The sequence below is a fragment of the Leptonychotes weddellii genome, chromosome 15 (assembly GCF_054177405.1).
Source record: "Leptonychotes weddellii isolate Sample4059 chromosome 15, ASM5417740v2, whole genome shotgun sequence".
Classification (NCBI taxonomy): Eukaryota; Metazoa; Chordata; class Mammalia; order Carnivora; family Phocidae; genus Leptonychotes; species Leptonychotes weddellii.
In genome coordinates, this window is record NC_138383.1 from 41,984,182 (window position 1) to 42,003,756 (window position 19,575).

General features: G+C 59.4%; 1 protein-coding gene and 1 long non-coding RNA gene across 2 annotated transcripts in view; one reads left to right on the forward strand and one right to left on the reverse strand.

Annotated features, from left to right (window-relative positions):
- Nucleotides 1–19,575, forward strand: part of MYO15A (myosin XVA) — a 50,793-nt gene that overhangs the window by 26,425 nt on the left and 4,793 nt on the right. The window contains exons 33-63 of the mRNA XM_081805621.1: nucleotides 292–452; nucleotides 563–657; nucleotides 1,227–1,353; nucleotides 1,573–1,640; nucleotides 1,715–1,792; nucleotides 1,929–2,109; nucleotides 2,221–2,353; nucleotides 2,675–2,780; nucleotides 2,925–2,997; nucleotides 4,179–4,300; nucleotides 4,542–4,601; nucleotides 5,282–5,357; nucleotides 5,691–5,806; nucleotides 5,894–6,012; nucleotides 7,035–7,176; nucleotides 7,802–7,913; nucleotides 8,002–8,076; nucleotides 8,541–8,719; nucleotides 9,321–9,436; nucleotides 9,913–9,985; nucleotides 10,275–10,347; nucleotides 10,612–10,685; nucleotides 10,920–11,002; nucleotides 12,441–12,571; nucleotides 13,511–13,605; nucleotides 13,805–13,882; nucleotides 14,216–14,312; nucleotides 15,978–16,138; nucleotides 16,552–16,685; nucleotides 18,422–18,555; nucleotides 18,868–19,001. Of these exons, the coding sequence (XP_081661747.1) occupies nucleotides 292–452; nucleotides 563–657; nucleotides 1,227–1,353; nucleotides 1,573–1,640; nucleotides 1,715–1,792; nucleotides 1,929–2,109; nucleotides 2,221–2,353; nucleotides 2,675–2,780; nucleotides 2,925–2,997; nucleotides 4,179–4,300; nucleotides 4,542–4,601; nucleotides 5,282–5,357; nucleotides 5,691–5,806; nucleotides 5,894–6,012; nucleotides 7,035–7,176; nucleotides 7,802–7,913; nucleotides 8,002–8,076; nucleotides 8,541–8,719; nucleotides 9,321–9,436; nucleotides 9,913–9,985; nucleotides 10,275–10,347; nucleotides 10,612–10,685; nucleotides 10,920–11,002; nucleotides 12,441–12,571; nucleotides 13,511–13,605; nucleotides 13,805–13,882; nucleotides 14,216–14,312; nucleotides 15,978–16,138; nucleotides 16,552–16,685; nucleotides 18,422–18,555; nucleotides 18,868–19,001 (3,406 nt within the window). The remainder of the gene's footprint in view (nucleotides 1–291; nucleotides 453–562; nucleotides 658–1,226; nucleotides 1,354–1,572; nucleotides 1,641–1,714; nucleotides 1,793–1,928; nucleotides 2,110–2,220; nucleotides 2,354–2,674; nucleotides 2,781–2,924; nucleotides 2,998–4,178; nucleotides 4,301–4,541; nucleotides 4,602–5,281; nucleotides 5,358–5,690; nucleotides 5,807–5,893; nucleotides 6,013–7,034; nucleotides 7,177–7,801; nucleotides 7,914–8,001; nucleotides 8,077–8,540; nucleotides 8,720–9,320; nucleotides 9,437–9,912; nucleotides 9,986–10,274; nucleotides 10,348–10,611; nucleotides 10,686–10,919; nucleotides 11,003–12,440; nucleotides 12,572–13,510; nucleotides 13,606–13,804; nucleotides 13,883–14,215; nucleotides 14,313–15,977; nucleotides 16,139–16,551; nucleotides 16,686–18,421; nucleotides 18,556–18,867; nucleotides 19,002–19,575) is intronic.
- LOC145717409 (uncharacterized) lies at nucleotides 17,219–18,993 on the reverse strand. The gene is made up of 2 exons (XR_014140603.1): nucleotides 18,886–18,993; nucleotides 17,219–17,719 (listed from the first exon to the last, which is right to left on the reverse strand). It is a non-coding gene; the product is annotated as an uncharacterized LOC145717409 (long non-coding RNA).

Sequence of the window (19,575 nt, forward strand, 5' to 3'; positions counted from 1 at the left end):
GCCCTTCACGCAGATGGCCTCTCCTAGCACACGGCTTTTCTCCCAGCTGCTGGTTCGGAGCTGAGTTCTAAACCTAAGCTTTAAGTAACCTCTACACCCACCGTGGGGCTCGTACTCACAACCCCAAGATCAAGAGTCAGATGCTCCACTGTCCCCCAGGGCCCCACCTGTAAAGGGAGAGAGTCACCCATTTCCAGAGCCCAGAGGAGAGCGTGGTGGTGGGGGGGGGTGACTCTGGGAGGGCCATGATCTCGCAGGAGGTCGGCTGCTCCATAAGCCCCTGCCCTACAGGTTGTTTGGGAACAGCTGGGACTCAGATGAGGACACGCCCACCAGGCCCCAGTCCCAGGGACACGCGCCCAATGTGGCTGACTCCGATGGGTACCGCAGCCACAACGAGGATGGTACAAATGGGGAGACTGGGGCCCAGAGAGGGACAGCGACCCACCCAGGTCAACCAGCAGTGGCCACTGTCTCTGGTAGGGAGGGATCCTGGGGGCTGTGTGGGGTGATCAGCAGGAGAAAAGAGCTTGGCTTTTGTGTCCCCCACCCCCCCAAACAGACTCAGACAGCCTGGGAGAACCATCTGTGCCCCACAAAGGACTGGATGGCTACCTGGACAGCCTCTTCGACCCTGTGCTGTCTTATGGGGACGCGGTAGGGATGTGGGCGGGTGTTTGCAGACCCCTGGGACCACGTGTGCACACCAAGTCACATACCCACAGGGTGGTGCAGGAGCCTCTCACAGCCAGGGTCGGTGGCGGGGGGGGGGGGGCATGTCTCGTCTGGGTCTCTGCTGGGGGCCCGGCAAAGGATGAGGATGTCCTCATGGCTAGAGATGCTCCTGGCTGACCCCGGAAGGACCCACAGCTAAAGGTCCAGGGCCCCCCCCTTCCCCTCCGGTGGGAGCCAGCCCCCTCAGGCACCCTTGCTCATTCCGGGAACTCCCAGGAGCCCCTCCGTGGCATGATGTGGGCCCTGAGAGGACACAGCGCCTCTGAATCTGTTTACTCTCCTGTGGGAGGGGGGATGGGTTTGCAGAGCTTGCAGGGCTGTGGGAATACTGACTATGAGGCCGCATGAGCAGAGGCTGGGCGTGGAGCAGACACTAGGCTGGCGGGAGGCCCTGGGGACAGAGGAGGTGGCCAGTGTCAGGTGCCCGTTGCCATGGAACCTCGGGAGTATGGCGGTGAGAGGCAGACACTTGAGCCACCTGCTGCCCCCAGGACCTGGAAAAGCCAACAGCCATTGCCTACCGCATGAAAGGGGGAGGCCAGCCTGGTGGCAGCGGCAGAAGCAGCCCTGAAGACCTCCCCAGGAGACCTCCAGAGCCAAAACCAAAGCCAAAGCCAAGTCAGTGCCTGCCCCCAGGGTGGTTCCAGGGTTGGGCGAGGTGAGGGGGGCTCCTTCACCTGCTAGGATGGAGGCAGCCATGGGCCGCCTGGTGGGGGTGAGACAGCAGCAGGGTGGGGGTTAGCTAGGGAATTCCCACTTGCCGCCATCTCCCACCCCTTGAGATCCACGCCCTCTGACTTGCCTCCCCCCGCCCCCCCCCGCCCCCCCGCCTCCCAGTCCCAGGCCTGGATGCCTCCACGCTGGCTCTGCAGCAAGCCTTCATCCACAAACAGGCCGTCCTCCTGGTGAGCGCCGGATGGGCTGTGGGAGGTGCCCTGAGCACGGGGCCTGCCCGGTCACCACCACCACCTCTCCCCAGGCCCGGGAGATGACCCTGCAGGCCATGGCGCTCCAGCAGCAGCCTCTGAGTCCCACCCCAAGGCCCTTGCCCCCGGAGGTGAGCCTGGCCTGCCCAGGTGAGCTCTGTGCTGCTCTGGGGCAGTAGGCCCGCAGCCTATCGTGGGCAAACACGGGGTCCCTGAGAACAGGCTGGTGTGTCCCAGAAAGCGCACCCTACGCCCTGTTCTCTGCAGAAACCCCTAGCGCCAGAGGCACGGCCGAAGTTTGTGGGCACTGGACCCCCAGCCAAGCCTGTACTCCCGCGCTCCACTCCAAAGCCTTTGGCCCCAGCCCCTCTGGCCAAGACCCCGAGACCCCCCACCAAGCCCGTGGCCGCCCCCATTCTAGCTCAGGACCGGCTTTGTCCGGAAACCAGTGAGTGTCCTATGCCAGCGGGGTGCCGGGTGGTTCCCAGGACAGGACTGGGACTGTAGCTGTGTCCCCTGTAGCCTTACCCTGTCCCCCACCCGCACCCCTTGCCCACAGCTTCTCCCTGCCCGGATCTGGTCCGGTATTCAACGCTCAACTCTGAGCACTTCCCACAGCCCACACAACAGATCAAGAACATCGTCAGGCAGTACCAGCAGCCGCCGCGGGGAGGCCGGCCCGAGGCCCTCAGGTCAGCTCAGCCCCCATCCCCGCCCTCCGGGCCTCTGGAAGAGTGGCCTCCTCACCGCCGGGTGGCCGTTCACCCGGGGGGCAGCCTGCTGCCCAGCCCCCTTCGGGGAGTGAGTTTGCTCACGCAGATGGTCCAGACGAGCCCTTCAGCCAGAGGAGGGCCTAGACTGCTGCTCTCTAGGTAGTGCTGTGTGACCTCAGGCCAGTCTCTGATCCTCTCTGGGTGCTCACGTATAACGGTGGGGGTGGGGGGTGGAGGAAGAAGTTCCCTATTACAGGAATTTGTGGCTGGGAAGAAGAAACTCCTGTCCGATCCCAGCAGGAAGGATGGCGGAAAGGTGTTTGTGAAGCGGCCAGACCCCCACGAGGAGGCACTGATGATCCTCAAGGGGCAGATGAGCCACCCAGCGGCAGCATCTGGCAGCCAGGTGGGGGGCACTTCCGGGCTGGGCCCCAACAGGACAGAAGACAAAGCGGGGCATTAGAAATTCAGAAACCTGCTGCCCCTGCCACTGCCCCCTTCCTGGGTGCCCCGTCTTGCCCCCTGAGCACTCTCTTTGTGGTGGGGACAGGTGCCCAGAGAGGCCGTGGCCTTGGTCAAGCCAGTGACCAGCACCCCAAGGCCATCCATGGGACCCACACCAGGTGAGAGGCCAGGAGGGAGGGAGAGAGGGAGGGAGGGAGGGACACGAGGGTCCAGGTGTATGAGGGAGCCTGTGTGCGCACAGGGGAGTCCTGGTCTACGTGTCCGTGGCATGTGTGTGTGTCTGTGTCCCTGAGCCCACGTGGACCTACTGTGTGCACATTTGTGTATCGGCACTTAAATAACACTGATTTCAGGCCAGATCCACTCTGGCCTCACTAAATCCTCACTAAAATCCTTCAAGGAAGTACTGTTTTTGTCTATACTTTACAGATGAGAAAACAGACACAGAGGGGTGAAGTGACTTGCCCAAGGTCACACAGTTCAAAAGTGTCAGACCAGGGATCTAAACCCAACCCTCCTAGCCTCACAGTTGGAATCCTAATCTCTATGTCCTTTGCCTCATGGCAACCACAGTGAGTCTTTAAACACATAAATCAAAAAAATACATACATACATACATGCATACATACATAAATCAACTCACCTCATGTCCCTGCCAAAAGCTCTCCCATGACTCCTAGGATGAACTCCAGACTTCTCACTATGGTCTGTGAAACCCTGCACGATCTGCCCACCTCCCCAACCTCATCCCTTCCCACTCTCCCTTTGGCACACTCTGTTCCTGGAACACAGCAAGCCCACTCCTACCCCAGGGCCTTTGCACTTGCTGTAGGTAGAATGCCCTTCCCCAGAAGATCTTTGCATGCCTGGCCCTTGTATCATTCAGGTCTTGGTTCAGTGTCATCTCAGAGAGGTATGCCAGATCACGGAGACCGAAGGACCCTCACAGGCCAGCCCCTAGACTCTTTACTAAGTAGCCCAGATTTATTTCCATCCCAGCTCCTAGAACTGAGAGCTTTATTATGCCTTGTCTGTTCTATCTACACTTACCACAAGACTCAACACAAGGGCAGGCACTTTGTCTGTACCGTTCACCTCCAGCCTGTAGCACAGACCTGCTGCATATACTAGGTGACCTATATATGTGTCAAATGAAGGATTGAGCCAGGGTGGAGCTGTATGATTGTGCGTGTGGCCTCATGATTGGTGTGTCTACAGCCAGGGGTGTGGGAAACCACTTAGCCCCAGCCCCTTCCCCGACAAGAGGTCGCCCCCAATCCCCTTCCTCATCAGCACTGCCTCTCTCACTCATGCCTCTCCGACTCACTGTGCTCCCCAGGGCCGCCCTCGCGGTCGCTGGAGCCCCCTGAGGAGCCCCTGCAGACGCGGCTGCACCGCCTGGTGAACCCCAACTTCTACGGCTACCAGGACGCCCCCTGGCGGATCTTCTTGCGCAAAGAGGTACCTGGCCCGGCTGAAGCCAAGGGAGGGGCTGCAGGGGGGGCGATGCCCTCTCCCCTGCAAGGGGCAGGGAGGAGGGGCAGGGCTGGGGTGGGGCACGAGGTGGGGCCTGGGCTAGAGGAAGGAGTCAGGGCCAGGGGTCCTGGTGGTTTGGAGCCCGCTGTATCTAGGGGGTGGGTCCGGGTGTGAAGCAGAGTGAGGGGACTGTCCCAAGGGCCTCACTGGAGCCCCGATCCCACAGGTGTTTTACCCCAAGGACAGCTACAGCCACCCTGTGCAGCTAGACCTCTTGTTCCGGCAGGTGAGGTCTTCTTTTCCCTTTCTGCCTCAGTGTACTCATCAGGGCAATGGGTACATAGACTAGCTGTCTGCAGATTTTGCTTCTGTACTCTTGGATTTGGGGTCCTTGACCACAGTGAGGATGGGAAGCTGTTCTACTGAATTTCCCACCCTCATGGACAAGGTCAGTAAGCCCACAATTTGATTTAACCAGACACACCATTTTTCTGAGCTAGGTGGGACTCAGAAGTCAGATCCCAGCCCCAGCAAGCAGAGGAGAAAGCTAGGGCCCAGGAAGGGCGGCATGGGTTGTAGAAGAGAGGAGGAAGGAGGGGCGCCTGGGTGGCTCAGATGGTAAAGCGTCTGCCTTCGGCTCAGGTCATGATCCCAGGGTCCTGGGATCGAGCCCCACATCGGGCTCCTGGCTCGGCGGGGAGCCTGCTTCTCCCTCTCCCTCTGCCTCTCTCCCTGCTCATGCTCTCTCTCTCTCTCTCTCAAATGAATAAATAAAAAATCTTAAAAAAAAAAAAAAAGAGAGGAGGAAGGAGGGGGGCCTTTGTAAATGGGATCTGATTCACACAGATGACCCCACTGCTGCAGAAATAGGACCCTCCGCGTTCCCACTCCCACTAGACCAGTCCAGCCTGGGCTCCCAGCGGGGGGAGTCTCACCAGCCATCCGCATTGTGGCCCATTCCCACAGATCCTCCATGACACGCTCTCCGAGGCCTGCCTGCGCATCTCTGAGGACGAGAGGCTGAAGATGAAGGCCCTGTTTGGTACCGAGGGGGGCGGGAAAGGACACGGATGGGGGAGCCAGCTAGAGTCAGGCCAGTGCTTTCCCAGAGGGAGATCGGGGCTGACAAACCCAGCCCCGTTTGCCTCCCGGACAGCCCTCCTGGCTCTGCTTCTGGCCTCTTCCATGGCTAGGTGCCAGGCTGAGTTCAGTTTTGCCTGACACACAGTGTGGCCCTAGCCATCCTTTCTGTCTGTGTAGACACTGAGAACACGCTGTTCCAGTACCTTCTTGCCGGGTGTCAGCCTCCCTCCCTGCAATGTGGGCTGGCAGGGGAGGAGGAGGGAGGGTTCTGACCTGACCCGGCATCCCTTAGCCCAGAACCAGCTGGACACACAGCGGCCCCTGGCAACGGAGAGCGTGAAGCGGGCCGTGGTCAGCACCGCACGCGACAGCTGGGAGGTCTACTTCTCCCGCCTCTTCCCCGCCACGGTGCGAGCCCCCTGCCGGCCCCCACTCACCCAGGGGCTTCAGGGAGGAGGCTAGAAGACTCTCACGTGTCCCTTATCCCCGCCCCAGGGCAGCGTGGGCACCGGTGTGCAGATCCTAGCTGTGTCCCACACAGGCATCAAGCTCCTGCGGATGGTGAAGGGCAGCCGGGAGGCAGGCGGGCAGCTGCAGGTCCTGCGCACATACAGGTGACCGGCGGGCGAGACTGGGGCTGGCTGGAGACGGCCGTGGACCGGCAGAGTAGCGTCTCCTCCCCGACCCTTTCCCCAGCCGACTGCCGAGTGCCTGTGATGTGCCAGGCTCTGTGCCAAGCCCTTTTTTTTTTTTTTTTAAGATTTTTTATTTATTTATCTGAGAGAGAGAATGGGAGACAGAGAGCATGAGAGGGAGGAGGGTCAGAGGGAGAAGCAGACTCCCTGCCGAGCAGGGAGCCCGATGCGGGACTCGATCCCGGGACTCCAGGATCGTGACCTGAGCCGAAGGCAGTTGCTTAACCAACTGAGCCACCCAGGCGCCCCTATGTGCCAAGCCCTTTTAAGCAAGTCCATTTTACAGACGGGGAAACTGAGGTTCAGTGAGAGGAGTGGCTTGTCTCAGGTCACACAGCCAGGAAGCGGATGAGCTAGAAGCCCACTACCCTGTCCCGCCTCTTAGACTGTACCCCAGCCCTGCCCTCCCCACTGCACAGTGGGGGCGTCTGTGTTGTGAACAGCCGAGTTTTGTTGCAGCGGGAAGGGCAAGGGTGCTCTGGCATAAGACCTCGCTGAGTCCTTGGACCCCTCCCCTACCAGCAGCCCCTTTTGTCGTCTGTCACACAAGGACGGGGATAGAGCCTCGCTCTTTGGTTGCGTGAAAGCCTCTTGCTTTGAAAGATGCAGAGAATTTGGTCAGTGGGTGAAAGAGATACATTTGTGTGGGCGAGATCTGGGAGGTTGGATTAAAAAACAAACAAAATGGAGCAAGGCAAAGGGTAGTGAGGGCTGGAGTGTGAGCTCACAGGGTGCTAGGAAATGAGCGGGAGCCACAAGCAGGATGGGGAGGGGACGCTGCGCAAGCTCCCCGGGTCCCGCGGTGGCAGGTGGCAGGGGGCTTGGGTGGAGCTGGGCTTTGGGAACGGTACAGGGCAGGAGCAGGAGGAGCAAGACGGGTAGGGAGGAAGGCGCCCTCTGGCCAAGGAGCCCTGCCTTCAAGCCACTTTCCCGTTCTCCAGCTTTGCGGATATCCTGTTTGTGACCATCCCCTCCCAGAACATGCTGGAGTTCAACCTGGCCAGCGAGAAGGTCATCCTCTTCTCAGCCCGAGCTCCCCAGGTCAAGGCCCTGGTGGACGACTTCATCCTGGAGCTGAAGAAGGTCAGGGTCCTCCTACGGATGCCCCCTCCTCAAGGGGCAGGGGGCGGAGAACAGGGCTCTCGTGCACCTGGACACACCAGCCGCACCTGCCTGGGCAGCATGGATGCCATTGTGGGTGTGCGTGTGCGTGTCCAGAGACTTTGGTCATCTTTCAGGCCTTTCCATAGGCCGTGCTGCCTTCCACCTGGGACACCTGTTCCCACTTCTGCCGGCTCCTTCGGAAGCCTTTCCTGATGCCCTCATCATGGGTGTCACAGCACCCCCCACCCCCGAGCTCCAGGGCGAGTGCCCCCTTCGGCCTCCCACAGCCTCCCTTCCTCCCGACTGGGCAGCCTCAGGCCCAGCGGCTGGCCTCAGTGGGGCAGCTTTGGTGAGGGACGGGATGGCTAAGGCCTATGCATGTGCCCTGATGGCCACCTGTGTTCATCGGACCCCTGACTCCAGCCCATTACAAGGCCACCCCTTCGACTTGCATAGCGTCCTTCCCTCTCACACCCACGGAATGGTCCCTCCCCCAGGAGTCAGGGAGGAATGGCTGTGGATGAGAGGAGCCGGGGTGTGCCCCAGGCTTCTGGGAGGAGGGGGATGGGACCGCAGCCCCTCACCCTGCCCCTGGGCGACCCAGGACTCGGACTACGTGGTCGCGGTGAGGAACTTCCTGCCCGAAGACCCCGCGCTGCTGGCCTTCCACAAGGGCGACATCATCCACCTGCAGCCCCTGGAGCCTCCTCGAATGGGTCAGGGCCGTGGGACACAGTGGGTACGGGAGGGGGAGCTGGGCCAGGGGGCCTCCCTGGCAGGTGCTCACATCAGCTTGACCCCCAGGCTACAGTGCCGGCTGCGTTGTCCGCAAGAAGGTCGTGCACCTGGAGGAACTGCGGCGCAGAGGCCCCGACTTTGGTGGAGACCCCCGGATCCCCTCCCAGCCTCCAGTGCTCCCAAACCTGGAAACCCTAAACAGTTCCTCCTGGCTTCATGCACTCACACTGCACATGCTCGGTGGGGCTTTCTCGGTGCCCCGGAGGGGTCTGGCCTGGCCAGGCCTCCTCAGGCACCTGCTGCGGCCCAGTCAGTTCCTTCTGGTGGCCCCTAGCCCAGCCCTCTGCATATCGGGCTGAGGGGTCTCTGTGTTAGTGTCCCCATGTGTGTGGCCTGGGTCTCTCTCTTTCTGAGAGTCTACAAGCACCGTTTTCTACTCTACCTCCCACTGAGGGAATGCCTTCCCTTTCCCTGTGTCCTTGTCTGTGAGTCTCCCTCACAGACCCTGGGCAGGGGCAGGAAGGTGCTTGAATATCCCTAGAGGGGCCCCTTAATCCCAAGACGAGACCCTTCTCTTAGTCTCAGACCCCTTACCTGCGCCCTAGGCTGGAGATTCGGCACCATCCACGGGCGCGTGGGCCGCTTCCCTTCGGAGCTGGTGCAGCCTGCCGCCGCCCCCGATTTCCTACAGTTGCCAGCCGAGCCAGGCCGGGGCCGGGCCGCCGCCGTGGCCGCTGCGGTGGCCTCCACAGCGGCTGCGTGGGAGGTGGGCCGCAGGAGGGAGGTGAGACCGGCAGGGCCGGCCATGGGGCTGAGACCGCGGGCGCAGGCAGACAGGAGCAAGGTCAGCCAAGGGCGTGGCCAGTCCCAGGATAGGGCGAACCTGGTAGGGCTAGCCAGATGTGTGACCCACGGGATGTGACCAGAGATGGTTGGAGGTGTGGCCAAATGCGGTCGGGATGGTGGGGGTCAGCAGAAGGATTGTGTTGAGACCCATGGGGCAGGGACCAGCCTGGGGGCCAGTAGGGGTGGGGCCAGGCAAATGGGGCGGGGTCAGGCATGTGGAATGGAGCTAGCGAGGGGTGGGGTGAGGTAAAACTAAGGAGTGAGGGAGGATCAGCCACAACCAAGCGGCTGGGGAGGCCAACACTAGGCTGAGATGGGGGGCGTGGCCAGGTGCCGCAGGGGGCGGGGTCAGCTGGGCCCGTGGGAGGTGTGACCAGGCGGACGGGGCCAGGACTACCGAGGGGGAGTGGGTCTAGGTGGGTGGGGGTTAGGGGCAGCCTGAGAGGGTCTGTGCAGAGTCAGCCTGTGGTTGGGTGTGGCAGCTATGAACGTGACCAGGTGTGGCAGGACAGGACCTCTTAGCTCTGGCCCTTCTGCAGGGTCCCCCGGTCAGGGCTGGCCCCCCTGACCGAGCAGAGGACCGCCTGACTCTCCCCCCGTACTCGATGCTTGAGTTTGCCCAGAAGTATTTCCGAGATCCACAGAGGAGACCCCAGTGAGTGGTGGCCCCACCCCTGGTCCCCACTCTGAGGAAGGTCCTTCTGGGGCTTCTTGCAGCCATCCAAGTGGGGACACCCCACTTCTGATGGGGGGGATGAGAAACCACCCAGATGTGAAGTCCACCTGCAGCCTCCGCTTCTGGGAGCCTTCCTGCCTGGTTGACTGACATTGGGTCAAGAACATTCTGGGTGGAGGGACGCCTGGGTGGCTCAGTTGGTTAAGCGACTGCTTTCGGCTCAGGTCATGATCCTGGAGTCCCTGCATTGAGTCCCACATCGGGCTCCCTGCTCAGCAGGGAGTCTGCTTCTCCCTCTGACCTTCCCCCCTCTCATGTGCTCTCTCTCTCTCTCATTCTCTCTGTCTCAAATAAATAAATAAAATCTTAAAAAAAAAGAACATTCTGGGTGGAAAGGGGATGTAGCTGGAGGCTCAGAGGCAAGACTAGTTAGTAGTGCCTGTCTCCTGTTGCAGGGATGGCCTCAGGCTAAAATCCAAGGAGGGTCGGGAGTCCAGAACCTTGGAAGACATGCTTTGCTTCACCAAGGTGTCCAGCCCCAGGCCTGTTTCCCCACCTGTAAAATGGTGATGCAAGAGCCCCCACTCCCAGGCCCCTCAGGCAAACAGCCTTGTCCTCAGTGGGACCCCTCCCAGCTCTCAGCACCCCAAGGGCCTGATTCCTCCCGGTGGCAGCATCTGTCCCCATTGCCAGGCAAGCCTGGCCACCTTTTCTGTGATGTGGACTCTCCTGTCATAAGACGGGAGGCACCACCTGGCCCTCCTTCTGACTTGTCCTTCCGCCATCATGACACAACCCCCCCCTCCTCCCCTCGCAGACCCCACTCCAGGAATCTCTCATCGAGCTCAGCGACAGCAGCCTCAACAAGATGGCCACCGACATGTTCCTAGGTGTGGGGGTGGGATGGGACCGCGGCCAGGGCCCGGGGGCCGGGTAGGATCCAGCACTGCGTGACCCTGCTCATTCACCCCACCGCCCCGGTCCTAAGAGTCTTCCCCTCCCCGCAACTCAGACCTGGGGCCCCATTAAAGGAAGAGGAGCCCCCAGCTGCCTCGGTTGTACCCTCCCAGGGACGGACCCAACCTTGGGGTACCCTGGGGTGAGTGGGCAGTTGGGGTGTCTGGTGGCCTGAGTGGGACAAGTCGTTCTTATAGCTGTGATGAGGTTCATGGGTGATGCTCCGCTGAAGGGCCAGAGTGAACTGGATGTGCTTTACACCCTCCTGAAGGTCAGTTCAGCAGACTTTGCCGGATGTTCCCTTTCCTGCTTGTGTGGCTCAGTTTCCCCATCTGTCAACCAAAGTTGCAGGACATTGCAGGGCGAGGAGGGGGGAAGCCCAAAAAGGAGTGCATCCTGCAGGTGGGGAAGGGGCTGGGGAAGGGACACCAGGCCTTTCTCCAAGTGCACACCCTGTTCTTCTCTGCCTCGTGTGTGGCATGGGCCCTGGCTTGCCCTCCTCCAGCTGTGTGCGGACCATGAAGTCATGCGGGATGAGTGTTACTGCCAAGTTGTGAAGCAGATCACGGACAACACCAGTACCAAGCTGTGAGTGAGCTGGGCCTTTACCTCTGCCCCCTAGTCCCCATGCTGTGTCCCTGCTTCAGGAGGGGCCAGTTCAGCCTCTCACCCCCCACCCAGGTCTTCCCTCCTGATTCTCTCCCCCCTCATCCTTTTCCTCACCCAGTAGACAGACCACATGTGCTTGGAATTGCTCGGTCTGGGACAAGCCACTGCTGCTCTCTGAGCCTCGCTTTCCTCATCTGTAAAATGGCAATGATAATGTGTTAAGTCCAGGATCTTGGTTTCAAGTGACAGAAGCCGCATCCAAGCTGATTTAAGCAAAAGAGGGTTCAGGTGACTGAAAGGCCTAAATATAGCTTCAGGCATGGCTGGATCCAGGTGTCATTGGGAACAGGCTTTCTCTATGTTCTAGTCCTGCTTCTCTCTGTGTTGATAGCATTCTTAAGTAATATCTCCCATCCACTGGCAAGATGCCAGCTCTGGGGAGACATTTTCCAGCTCAGTAATCTTAGGGAAAGCAAGATGGACCTGATATTGTAGCAAAAATTCCCAAATCCAGTCTTTTTGGCTTGAATTGGTCCCGTGCCCATCCCTGAACCAACCCCCATGGCTGGAGGATACGGAGTTTGACTGGCTAGAACTGGGTCAAATTTTCATCCCTCAACCCATCACCAGATCCAAAGGAAGGCTGAACTCTAATTGGCCAGACCTGGATCAACTAACCATCCCTAAACCAATCACTGTGGCCAGGGGGCTACAGTGTTCTAGTTGGCCAGACCTGGTGCCCATGCGTGGCGCCAAACCACGGTGACCTAGGGAGGAGTGGGTGCTTTCTTAAAGGAAGCCCAAGTGCTGTCCCCAGACCCCAGCAGTCCCCACGAATGAAACCTCACCTGTGGGGCAGGGTGAAGGTGAATGACTGTGTCTTGCCCAGGACTGACACACAGCAAGCGGCCAGCATGGGATGCTCTTGTTACCTACTCGGTCCACCCTCCCGTCCCCATCTAGTCTACCTCCCCCACTCGCTCTCCATCCCCCCGAGGAGTTTTAGAAGCACTCGGCATATCCTCCGGCCCCTTCCCACCCCCTGGCCCTCCCTGCCACTACCTGTGCCCAGCCCCACTGGGTTCCTCTTGCCCTCCTTTGAGGACTTCCTCCCAGGAGCCTCCCCAGAGAGATTCTACCCAGAGAATAACTCGAGTTTTTGCGCATGTCCGGCCTGTCCTGTCAGGGACCTCATCTTCTTCTCTCCCTGTCGCCCACCCTGGCTTCCCAAGCAGAATGTACCTCCTGCATGGCTGTGGGGCCCCCCCCGCCCCCCTCTCCTTGGCCGGGGGGCACCCTCAGCGAACAGGAGCTGCCTGAGAGCCGGAGACGTCCAGCCGCGTCCCAGGAGACTCCTGGCGCGGCACTCCAGGGCTGCGGGCACCTGTGACGTGGCCCTGTGTGCGTGTGCCCTCAGGGACAGCTGCCTGCGAGGCTGGAGGCTGTTGTACATCATGGCTGCCTACCACAGTTGCTCCGAGGTCCTCCAGCCACACCTCGTTCGCTTCCTCCAGGACGTGAGCCGGACTCCAGGCCTGCCCTTCCAAGGTGAGGGGCCAGTGAGTGGTGACTCCGGGTAGTGAGCACGTGGAAGGGACTTCTAGGTGGGCCGAGTGGCAGGAGCAACGTCCTGGAGGTGGGACTGTGTGGCATGTGGGAGAAGGAAGGAGGCAGCAAGGGCCTGGAGTGCCGGGTGAGGCCTTGCTTCTCTCTCAGCCATTGCGAATCCACGAGGGTCTTGAGTGGGTCTGGGCAGGGGTGAGACCCAGCTGGTGGCAGGGTCTCGGCCTTTCCCCGCTTGGAGTCTGGAGGAAAGGGGCCAGGCCTCAGCCTTACCCCGACCCTTGTTTCCAGAGCAACCCCTGGGTTCCGCCTAAGAAAAAGGTCATCATGGCAGTCATGAAGGAGATAGGGCACCTCACTTTGCCTGCCCCCGAGTCCTCCTCTTTGATTCAGTTAACATTCCCAGACTGTGAGATGAATAGACCCAGCTCCCCCGCAGGGAAGGGCTCCCAGATCCGTGGAGGCAGCGGGATGTGCCCAGAAGTTTTGCCTCCATCTCCTCCCCAGAGCAGGGTGAGGGCACTCTTTAACCCTGAGAAACAGACGGTGCAGTCTTCTGCACCGGACTCTGGGTGAGGGAGGGTGGTTGGCAAGGGGGTTCCGGCTGGCGGGGGGACATACCCCCCGGTCAGCAGCTGGAGGTGACAGCTATTTTCCAAGGCTCAAAGGTAGCCAAGGGGACCGTGGGCTAGACAAAAGGCTTTAACCGCATGGGATGTGGGTTCGAATGCAGTTCTTATACAGCAGCCCTCAGCCTTGGGCAAATCCCTGCCCCTCTCGGGGCTGTTTCCTCAGCGACCACGTGGGAGAGGAAATGCCCCATAGGTTGTGGAGAGAAACCAGTGGGCTCGTGGCTGGTGGCCGGAAGAGCCTCTTTCTCGCACTGCCTACCCTGGGCAAGGCCTTGACTCCCCGTCTCTGCAGGTATTGCCAAGGCCTGCGAACAGAATCTGCAGAAAACCTTGCGCTTCGGTGGCCGCGTGGAGCTCCCCAGCAGCATGGAGCTTCGGGCCATGTTGGTGAGCGTGGGGTGGGGTCAGGAGGAGCGTGAAAGAGGAGCCCTGCCCAGAGACCCTGTGGGCACTCAGCGTTCACAAGTGTTCCTGCCCACGCCGGTCCAGAGCCCCTTGGCTTGGGGGACTTCCATGGCCGGGGGCCATTGCTGGCCCAGATCCCAGGACCTGGCCTTTCTCATCTCCTCCCCTCTCTCTGTCCCAGGCGGGCCGCAGTTCCAAGAGGCAGCTCTTTCTTCTCCCTGGAGGCCTTGAACGCCATCTCAAAATCAAAACGTGCACTGTACGTGAGGGACTGTTTCTGGCAGGCAGGTGCTGGAGGGAGACTGGTGGGCCCCCAAGGGTGCTGAGCCGGGCAGGGCAGGACTTACGTCTCAGGGAAGCAGACCAAGTCTCAGAGAGGTGAGGGGTCATACTGCCAAGAAAGAATCTGAACCCTGAGTCTCTCAGACTCCAAGAGCTGTGCTCCTTCCCTGCATGAGGCCGATTCTCAGAGGATCGTTCGTGGACCTGCAGGGGGCCTGAGGAACTCTGTGCTTGGCTTCCCGGGGCCTGCGCCGACTGTGAGGACGGAGATCGGCTCAGTTGGCCCAGCCTCACCCTTCCCTCCCTCCAGGTGGCCCTGGACATGGTGGAAGAAATCTGTGCCGAGATGGCTCTGACACGCCCCGAGGCCTTCAGCGAGTACGTCATTTTTGTCGTCACCAACCGAGGTGAGCGGCCAGGACTAGGGACGCTGGGCCCAGCCTGTAAGGCCCAGGTCAGATGCCACTTCCTTCAGGGAGCCCCGGGCTGCCATGCCTAAGAACTTTCCTGTGCGCCAAGCACCCCCAGCTCTGGACGTTGGTCTTGCCTACCAGACTGGAAGTTCATGGAGGACAGCGGCTTGCTCAGCGGGAGCCCATGGGCCCTGCCCTCAAGCAGCTCACGTCCTGGGAAGTTTCCTTGAGTAGACCCTGGCTTCTGGGGCCCGCCTGTCTCTCAGGCTGTGACAGTGGTCCCGCCTGGCCCTTCTCACGCGGCCCAGAGCCCCTTCCATCTGCGGCCCACTCTAGACCGTGGTCTTGCCTCCTGCCCCCGTGGTCGGCCCCAGCCACCTGCACCCAGCTCTTGTCGCTGCTGCCTGGGCTCTGAACTGTGTGTCCTCAGTCCTGACTGCCCGGGTCCAGCTAAGACAGGGCGGGGCAGTGGTAACAAAATGGTCCTCATAACTGACATTTATGGACCAGATACGGTGTCCCAGGCAGAGTTCAAAGCATTTTCATTGTAAAACTCCTTTAAGCCCGGCAGCAACCTTACGAAGTAGACGGTGATCAGCCCCATTGACAGGGAAACTGAGGGCCAGGGAGGTTTGAATAAGTTTCCTGTGGCTGCTATAACAAATTACCACATATTTAGTGGCTTAAAACAACACAGATGTATTATCTTACGGTTCTGAAGGTCACAAGTCCTGAAATGTCAGCAAGCCTGGCTCCTTCTGGAAGCTCTAGGGGAGTATCCCTTTTCTTGCCTTCTCCAGCTTCTAGAGGCTGCCCACACCCCTTGGCTCCTGGCCCCTTCCTCCATCTTCAAAGGCAAGAGTGCAGAATCTTCAAACCTTTCTCTCTCTCTCTCTCTCACCTTCCTAACTCTCCTTCTGAGGACCATTGAGATGACATCGGGTCCACTTCGATAATCCTGGATAATCTCCCCTTCTCCAAATTCTTAATTTAAGCACATTTGCCAAGTCCCTTTGCCATGAAGGCAAACATAGTCACAGGTTCTGGGGAGTAGGACATGGACCTCTCTGGGGAGGGGGTCCATTATTCAGTGGAGGTTAAGGGATTTCCCTAAGGTCACACCGTGGGGATTTGAACCCGGGCAGTCTAGCCTCAAGAGTCTGGACTTTGTCATCATGCCACACCCCCTCTTTGGTAAAATGTTACTGAAGATGTGGGATGGGGAGCAGGAAGGTCAATGCAAGAAGGAAAAACTTAAACCTCCCTCACAGACTCAGACCCCCTCATTGCCAGGCCCCAGTCCTCCCCACCCCCAACCCATTCCAGGAGCTGGGCAAGGGGTCTCTCCTGAGGGAGTTCTGTAGAAAGGCACCCATGGGTCTCATGATCTGCGGCCGGTGGTGCTTCTCCCTGTCCCCAGCCTCCTCTGGAAAGGGGCTGGGCTTCCTTGGAGCATAACCCAGGACACTTTCTGAGACCTAGATAGGCTGTAGCTTGGACTGGAATTATTCCCAGCTCTGCTCATCAGCATTCTGCAGACATAGGGCACCCTGTTCCATACACATGCTCCCCTTTAGGAAGGACTCCACATGCTGGAGCGGGAAGGGCCTCGCCCAGGCTCTGCACGTACGCTCTGCAGTCACCCCCGGCTCTCCACAGGCCAGCACGTGTGCCCGCTCAGCCGCTGTGCCTACATCCTGGACGTGGCCTTGGAGATGGAGCAGGTGGATGGTGGCTGCATGCTCTGGTTCCGGCGTGTGCTCTGGGATCAGCCACTCAAGTTCGAGAATGAGCTCTACGTGACCATGCACTACAACCAGGTCAGCACATGTGGTCCACTCTGGGGTTCTGGAACCTTCCACACTCCCCTGTGCGAAGTCAGACTGCACAGCCTTGGCATCTGAGGCCTTCCCAGCTGTAGCAACTCTGGGTGCATGCTCAGTTTTCAGAATCCCCGGCCCACTGGCCGTTCCTGAGCGCTGCAATGCAGATGTCCATGACACTCTTCCTTGGCCACTGTGGGGACTCCCATGTGGCCTTCAGGGCCACGGCCCTCCCTGCTCACCCTCACATGCCTCTCAGTGTTCCCCAAAGCCCAGGAGGGTGGCCGGCCACCCCAGCCCAGAAACGGGCGGGAGCGGAACTATTAAAATCGCGTGTGTTCACGTCTTCCTCAGAGGAAAGCGTGAGTGCAGGCCTGCCTGCAGCCCCTCATCGGAATTCTCCCCCGCAGGTCCTGCCCGACTACCTGAAGGGCCTGTTCAGCAGCGTGCCAGCAGGTCAGCCCAGCGAGCAACAGCTGCAGCAAATGTCCAAGCTGGCCTCCCTGCAGCACCGGGCCAAGGACCGCTCCTACCTGCCCAGTGTGTGAGCACACCTCTCACCCCGCCCCGCCGAGGGCCCTTCCAGGCCCCAGCACTCCGCTCCTGCACCCGCATCTGCCAAGCTGGCTGGGAAGGTGGGGGGCGGGGGCTGGTCCTGGCCCTGGGACCGAAATCTTCCACCACCCACCGTGAGCTGGGACTCAGCCTCCTTCCGCAACACTTTGCGTCTGGTGGGTCTTCACAGCTCAGAGAAAATGGAACGATAAAAAAGCTTTGGAGATGCACAAAAAAACAGGTTTCTGTGGCCACGCAGAAAGATTCGGCCACAGAAACGTTCACCGCGGTACCACAACCTCAATCCCCAACAATAGGAGATTCCTTAAATAAATCCTGGGTGTCAGGCAGCCTTTCAACCTATGTCCCCAAAGAGGTGATACATCAGTCACCCTAAGACTTTTGGTCTCAGAACATTTTTGCTCTTAAACATAGGACCCCAAAGAGCTTTCGTTATGTGGGTCGTACTTACAGTATTGAAAATTGAAACTGAGAAACGACTTCAAATATTTGTTTGAAAAATAAGGATGATGTATTAAACAGTATAAATAACTGTATAATAATTGTAGTTCTAAAAACACGTGAGAAGCAGTTATAACTCAAGCAATGTAAATTATGTGCCGATACAAACAACTTCTAAAAAACAACTGTATTTTCCTAAAAAATCGGAGAGTGGCACGAGTTTACGTTTTGCCCATCTCTTTACCAACTGGCCTAACAGAAGACAGCTGGTCAGATGTGCTTCTGCGGTCGGTGAGCTGGGATCTCACAGGTCATGTGGCCTCTAGCAAATTCCACTTGTGCGAGAACAGGAGGGGAAAAGGCCAAGTAACATCTTAGCTCTTAATGTTATCAGGGAAATGGACTTTGACCTCCCAGGCCCTTGGCCACACCCTGAGAAGCCCTGGTATCAATAATAGTAAGATAACTAACGTAGGTAGGTACGCTGTCTCCGTAAAACTCTTTTTATGTTCCAATTTTAGGCAAAAGGCGAAGGAAGCACGTACAGCTATAATCCCAATCCTGGAAAAAAAAAAAAAAATCACAGAGTTTTACTTTTTGGAAGGCATTTTGCGTGCATCATCGCAGCTAATCTTTATTTTCCGCCTTACAGACAAGGAAATTGAGGCCCACAGAGGTTACAGGGCTTACTGAAGCTTACCCAACTAATAGGTGGGGAAACTAGGATCCAAACAGAAGGGACTGGAGTAGGGGCTCTGTTGGCCCAACGGGTCCAGCCTGGAGCCCCACGCTGCTCTGCTCCATGCTCTGACCCGCTGCTGGTGGTCACTTTGCCCCCCACCCCCACCACCATATTCCCCCCCGCCCCAGTGCGTCTCACCCCTATGGCCTGGGCTTCCCCTTGGGGATTGGGGCTACAAAGGACTAACCCACCTTGGGTTCAAGCCTCGGCCCCCTAGTTCACTCAGTCACCGTGTGACCCGGGGCCAGTCAGGGAACTTCTCGGAGCCTCAATCCCCTCATCTCACACAGGGAGCTTAGTGGTAGGGGCCACGGTCATGGATAGGGGTCACGGTCATGGAGCCCCTGCCATGGACCAAGGCGCCGAGTGAGCACACTTGACAGGCAGCATTTAGTCGTCCAGGGAGGTGCAAAGATCATGTCGGTTTGGCCTAACACCTGCCCCGTGGTGAGGATGACTGCGACCGCGCGCAGGGCACGTGTGACCGTGGGCACTCAGGCCCGCTATCCCTCCACACGCAGGCGAGAGGTGCAGGACTACATCCCGGCCCAGCTGTACCGCACCCTGGCCGGCTCGGCCTGGCTCAACCTGCTGGGCCAGCACCAGCAGCAGACACAGGCGCTCAGCCCCCACCAGGCCCGTGCCCAGTTTCTGGGTAAGCGCCTGCGGCTGGGGCAGATAAGCGAGGGGTGCTCCTGGAGGGTGGGGAGGGAGGCACTTTTTTCTTTGCACAAAGGCATTTTCGGTGCTAGCCCAGCCAAGCACCTGCCTGGAGAGAACATCTTTCTAAAATGTTCACCAAGGCACCACCGAGGCTCTGGGCGGCCCTGGGCAGATGCGGGTGGCGGGTGCTGGAGAGGCGGGAGGAGCCTTGGGGTGAGGACACGTATGCTGGACGCAGGACGCAGCCTCCGAGGGAAGACGCAGGCTGCAGCCTGACCGACCGCCCCTCTTCTCCCCACCCCAGGCCTCATCAGCGCCCTACCCTTGTTCGGCTCCTCCTTCTTCTTCGTCCAGAGCTGCAGCAACGCCTCGGTGCCAGCCCCCTGCATCCTTGCCGTCAACCAGAATGGCCTCAACTTCCTCAGCGCCGAGACCCACGTGAGTGGCCGGAGCCTGGCCCCGCCCCGGCCCCGCCCGGCCCCGCCCTCTGTCCGCACCACCTCCGGGGGCTGAGCTAGGCCCCCAGCACGCAGCAGGCTCCGGCTCCGCCCCGCTCTGAGCCTCACGGGCCCGTCCGGAACATGGGTCCAACAGCAGAACCCACCCCATTGGGCTGTGGTGGAGGTCAGCCGCGGTGGGCGCTCACGTAAATAGCGCACGGGTCCAGACACTGATTCTTCCCCCGTCTGGAGGCCTGAAGCCGGAGAGCAGTTGGTTTCCACCCCCAACCCCGCCCGAGGCCTCTTTCTTGGCGTGTAGATGGCCGCCTTCTCCTTCCTCACTGGCCTTTTCTCGGCATACACATCCTTGGGGTCTTCGTCGTGTCCAAGTTCCCACTTCTCCTTAAGAACACGGGTCGGATTTGAATTGCGCCCACCCTGGTGGTCTCATTTCAACTTCGTTTCCTCTTTCAAGGCCTTGTCTCCAAATACACTCACACTCTGAGGGACGGGGCGTTAGGACTTTATTGCAGGTGATTCTAGGAGACACTGGAGTGAGGAAGTGAGACCAG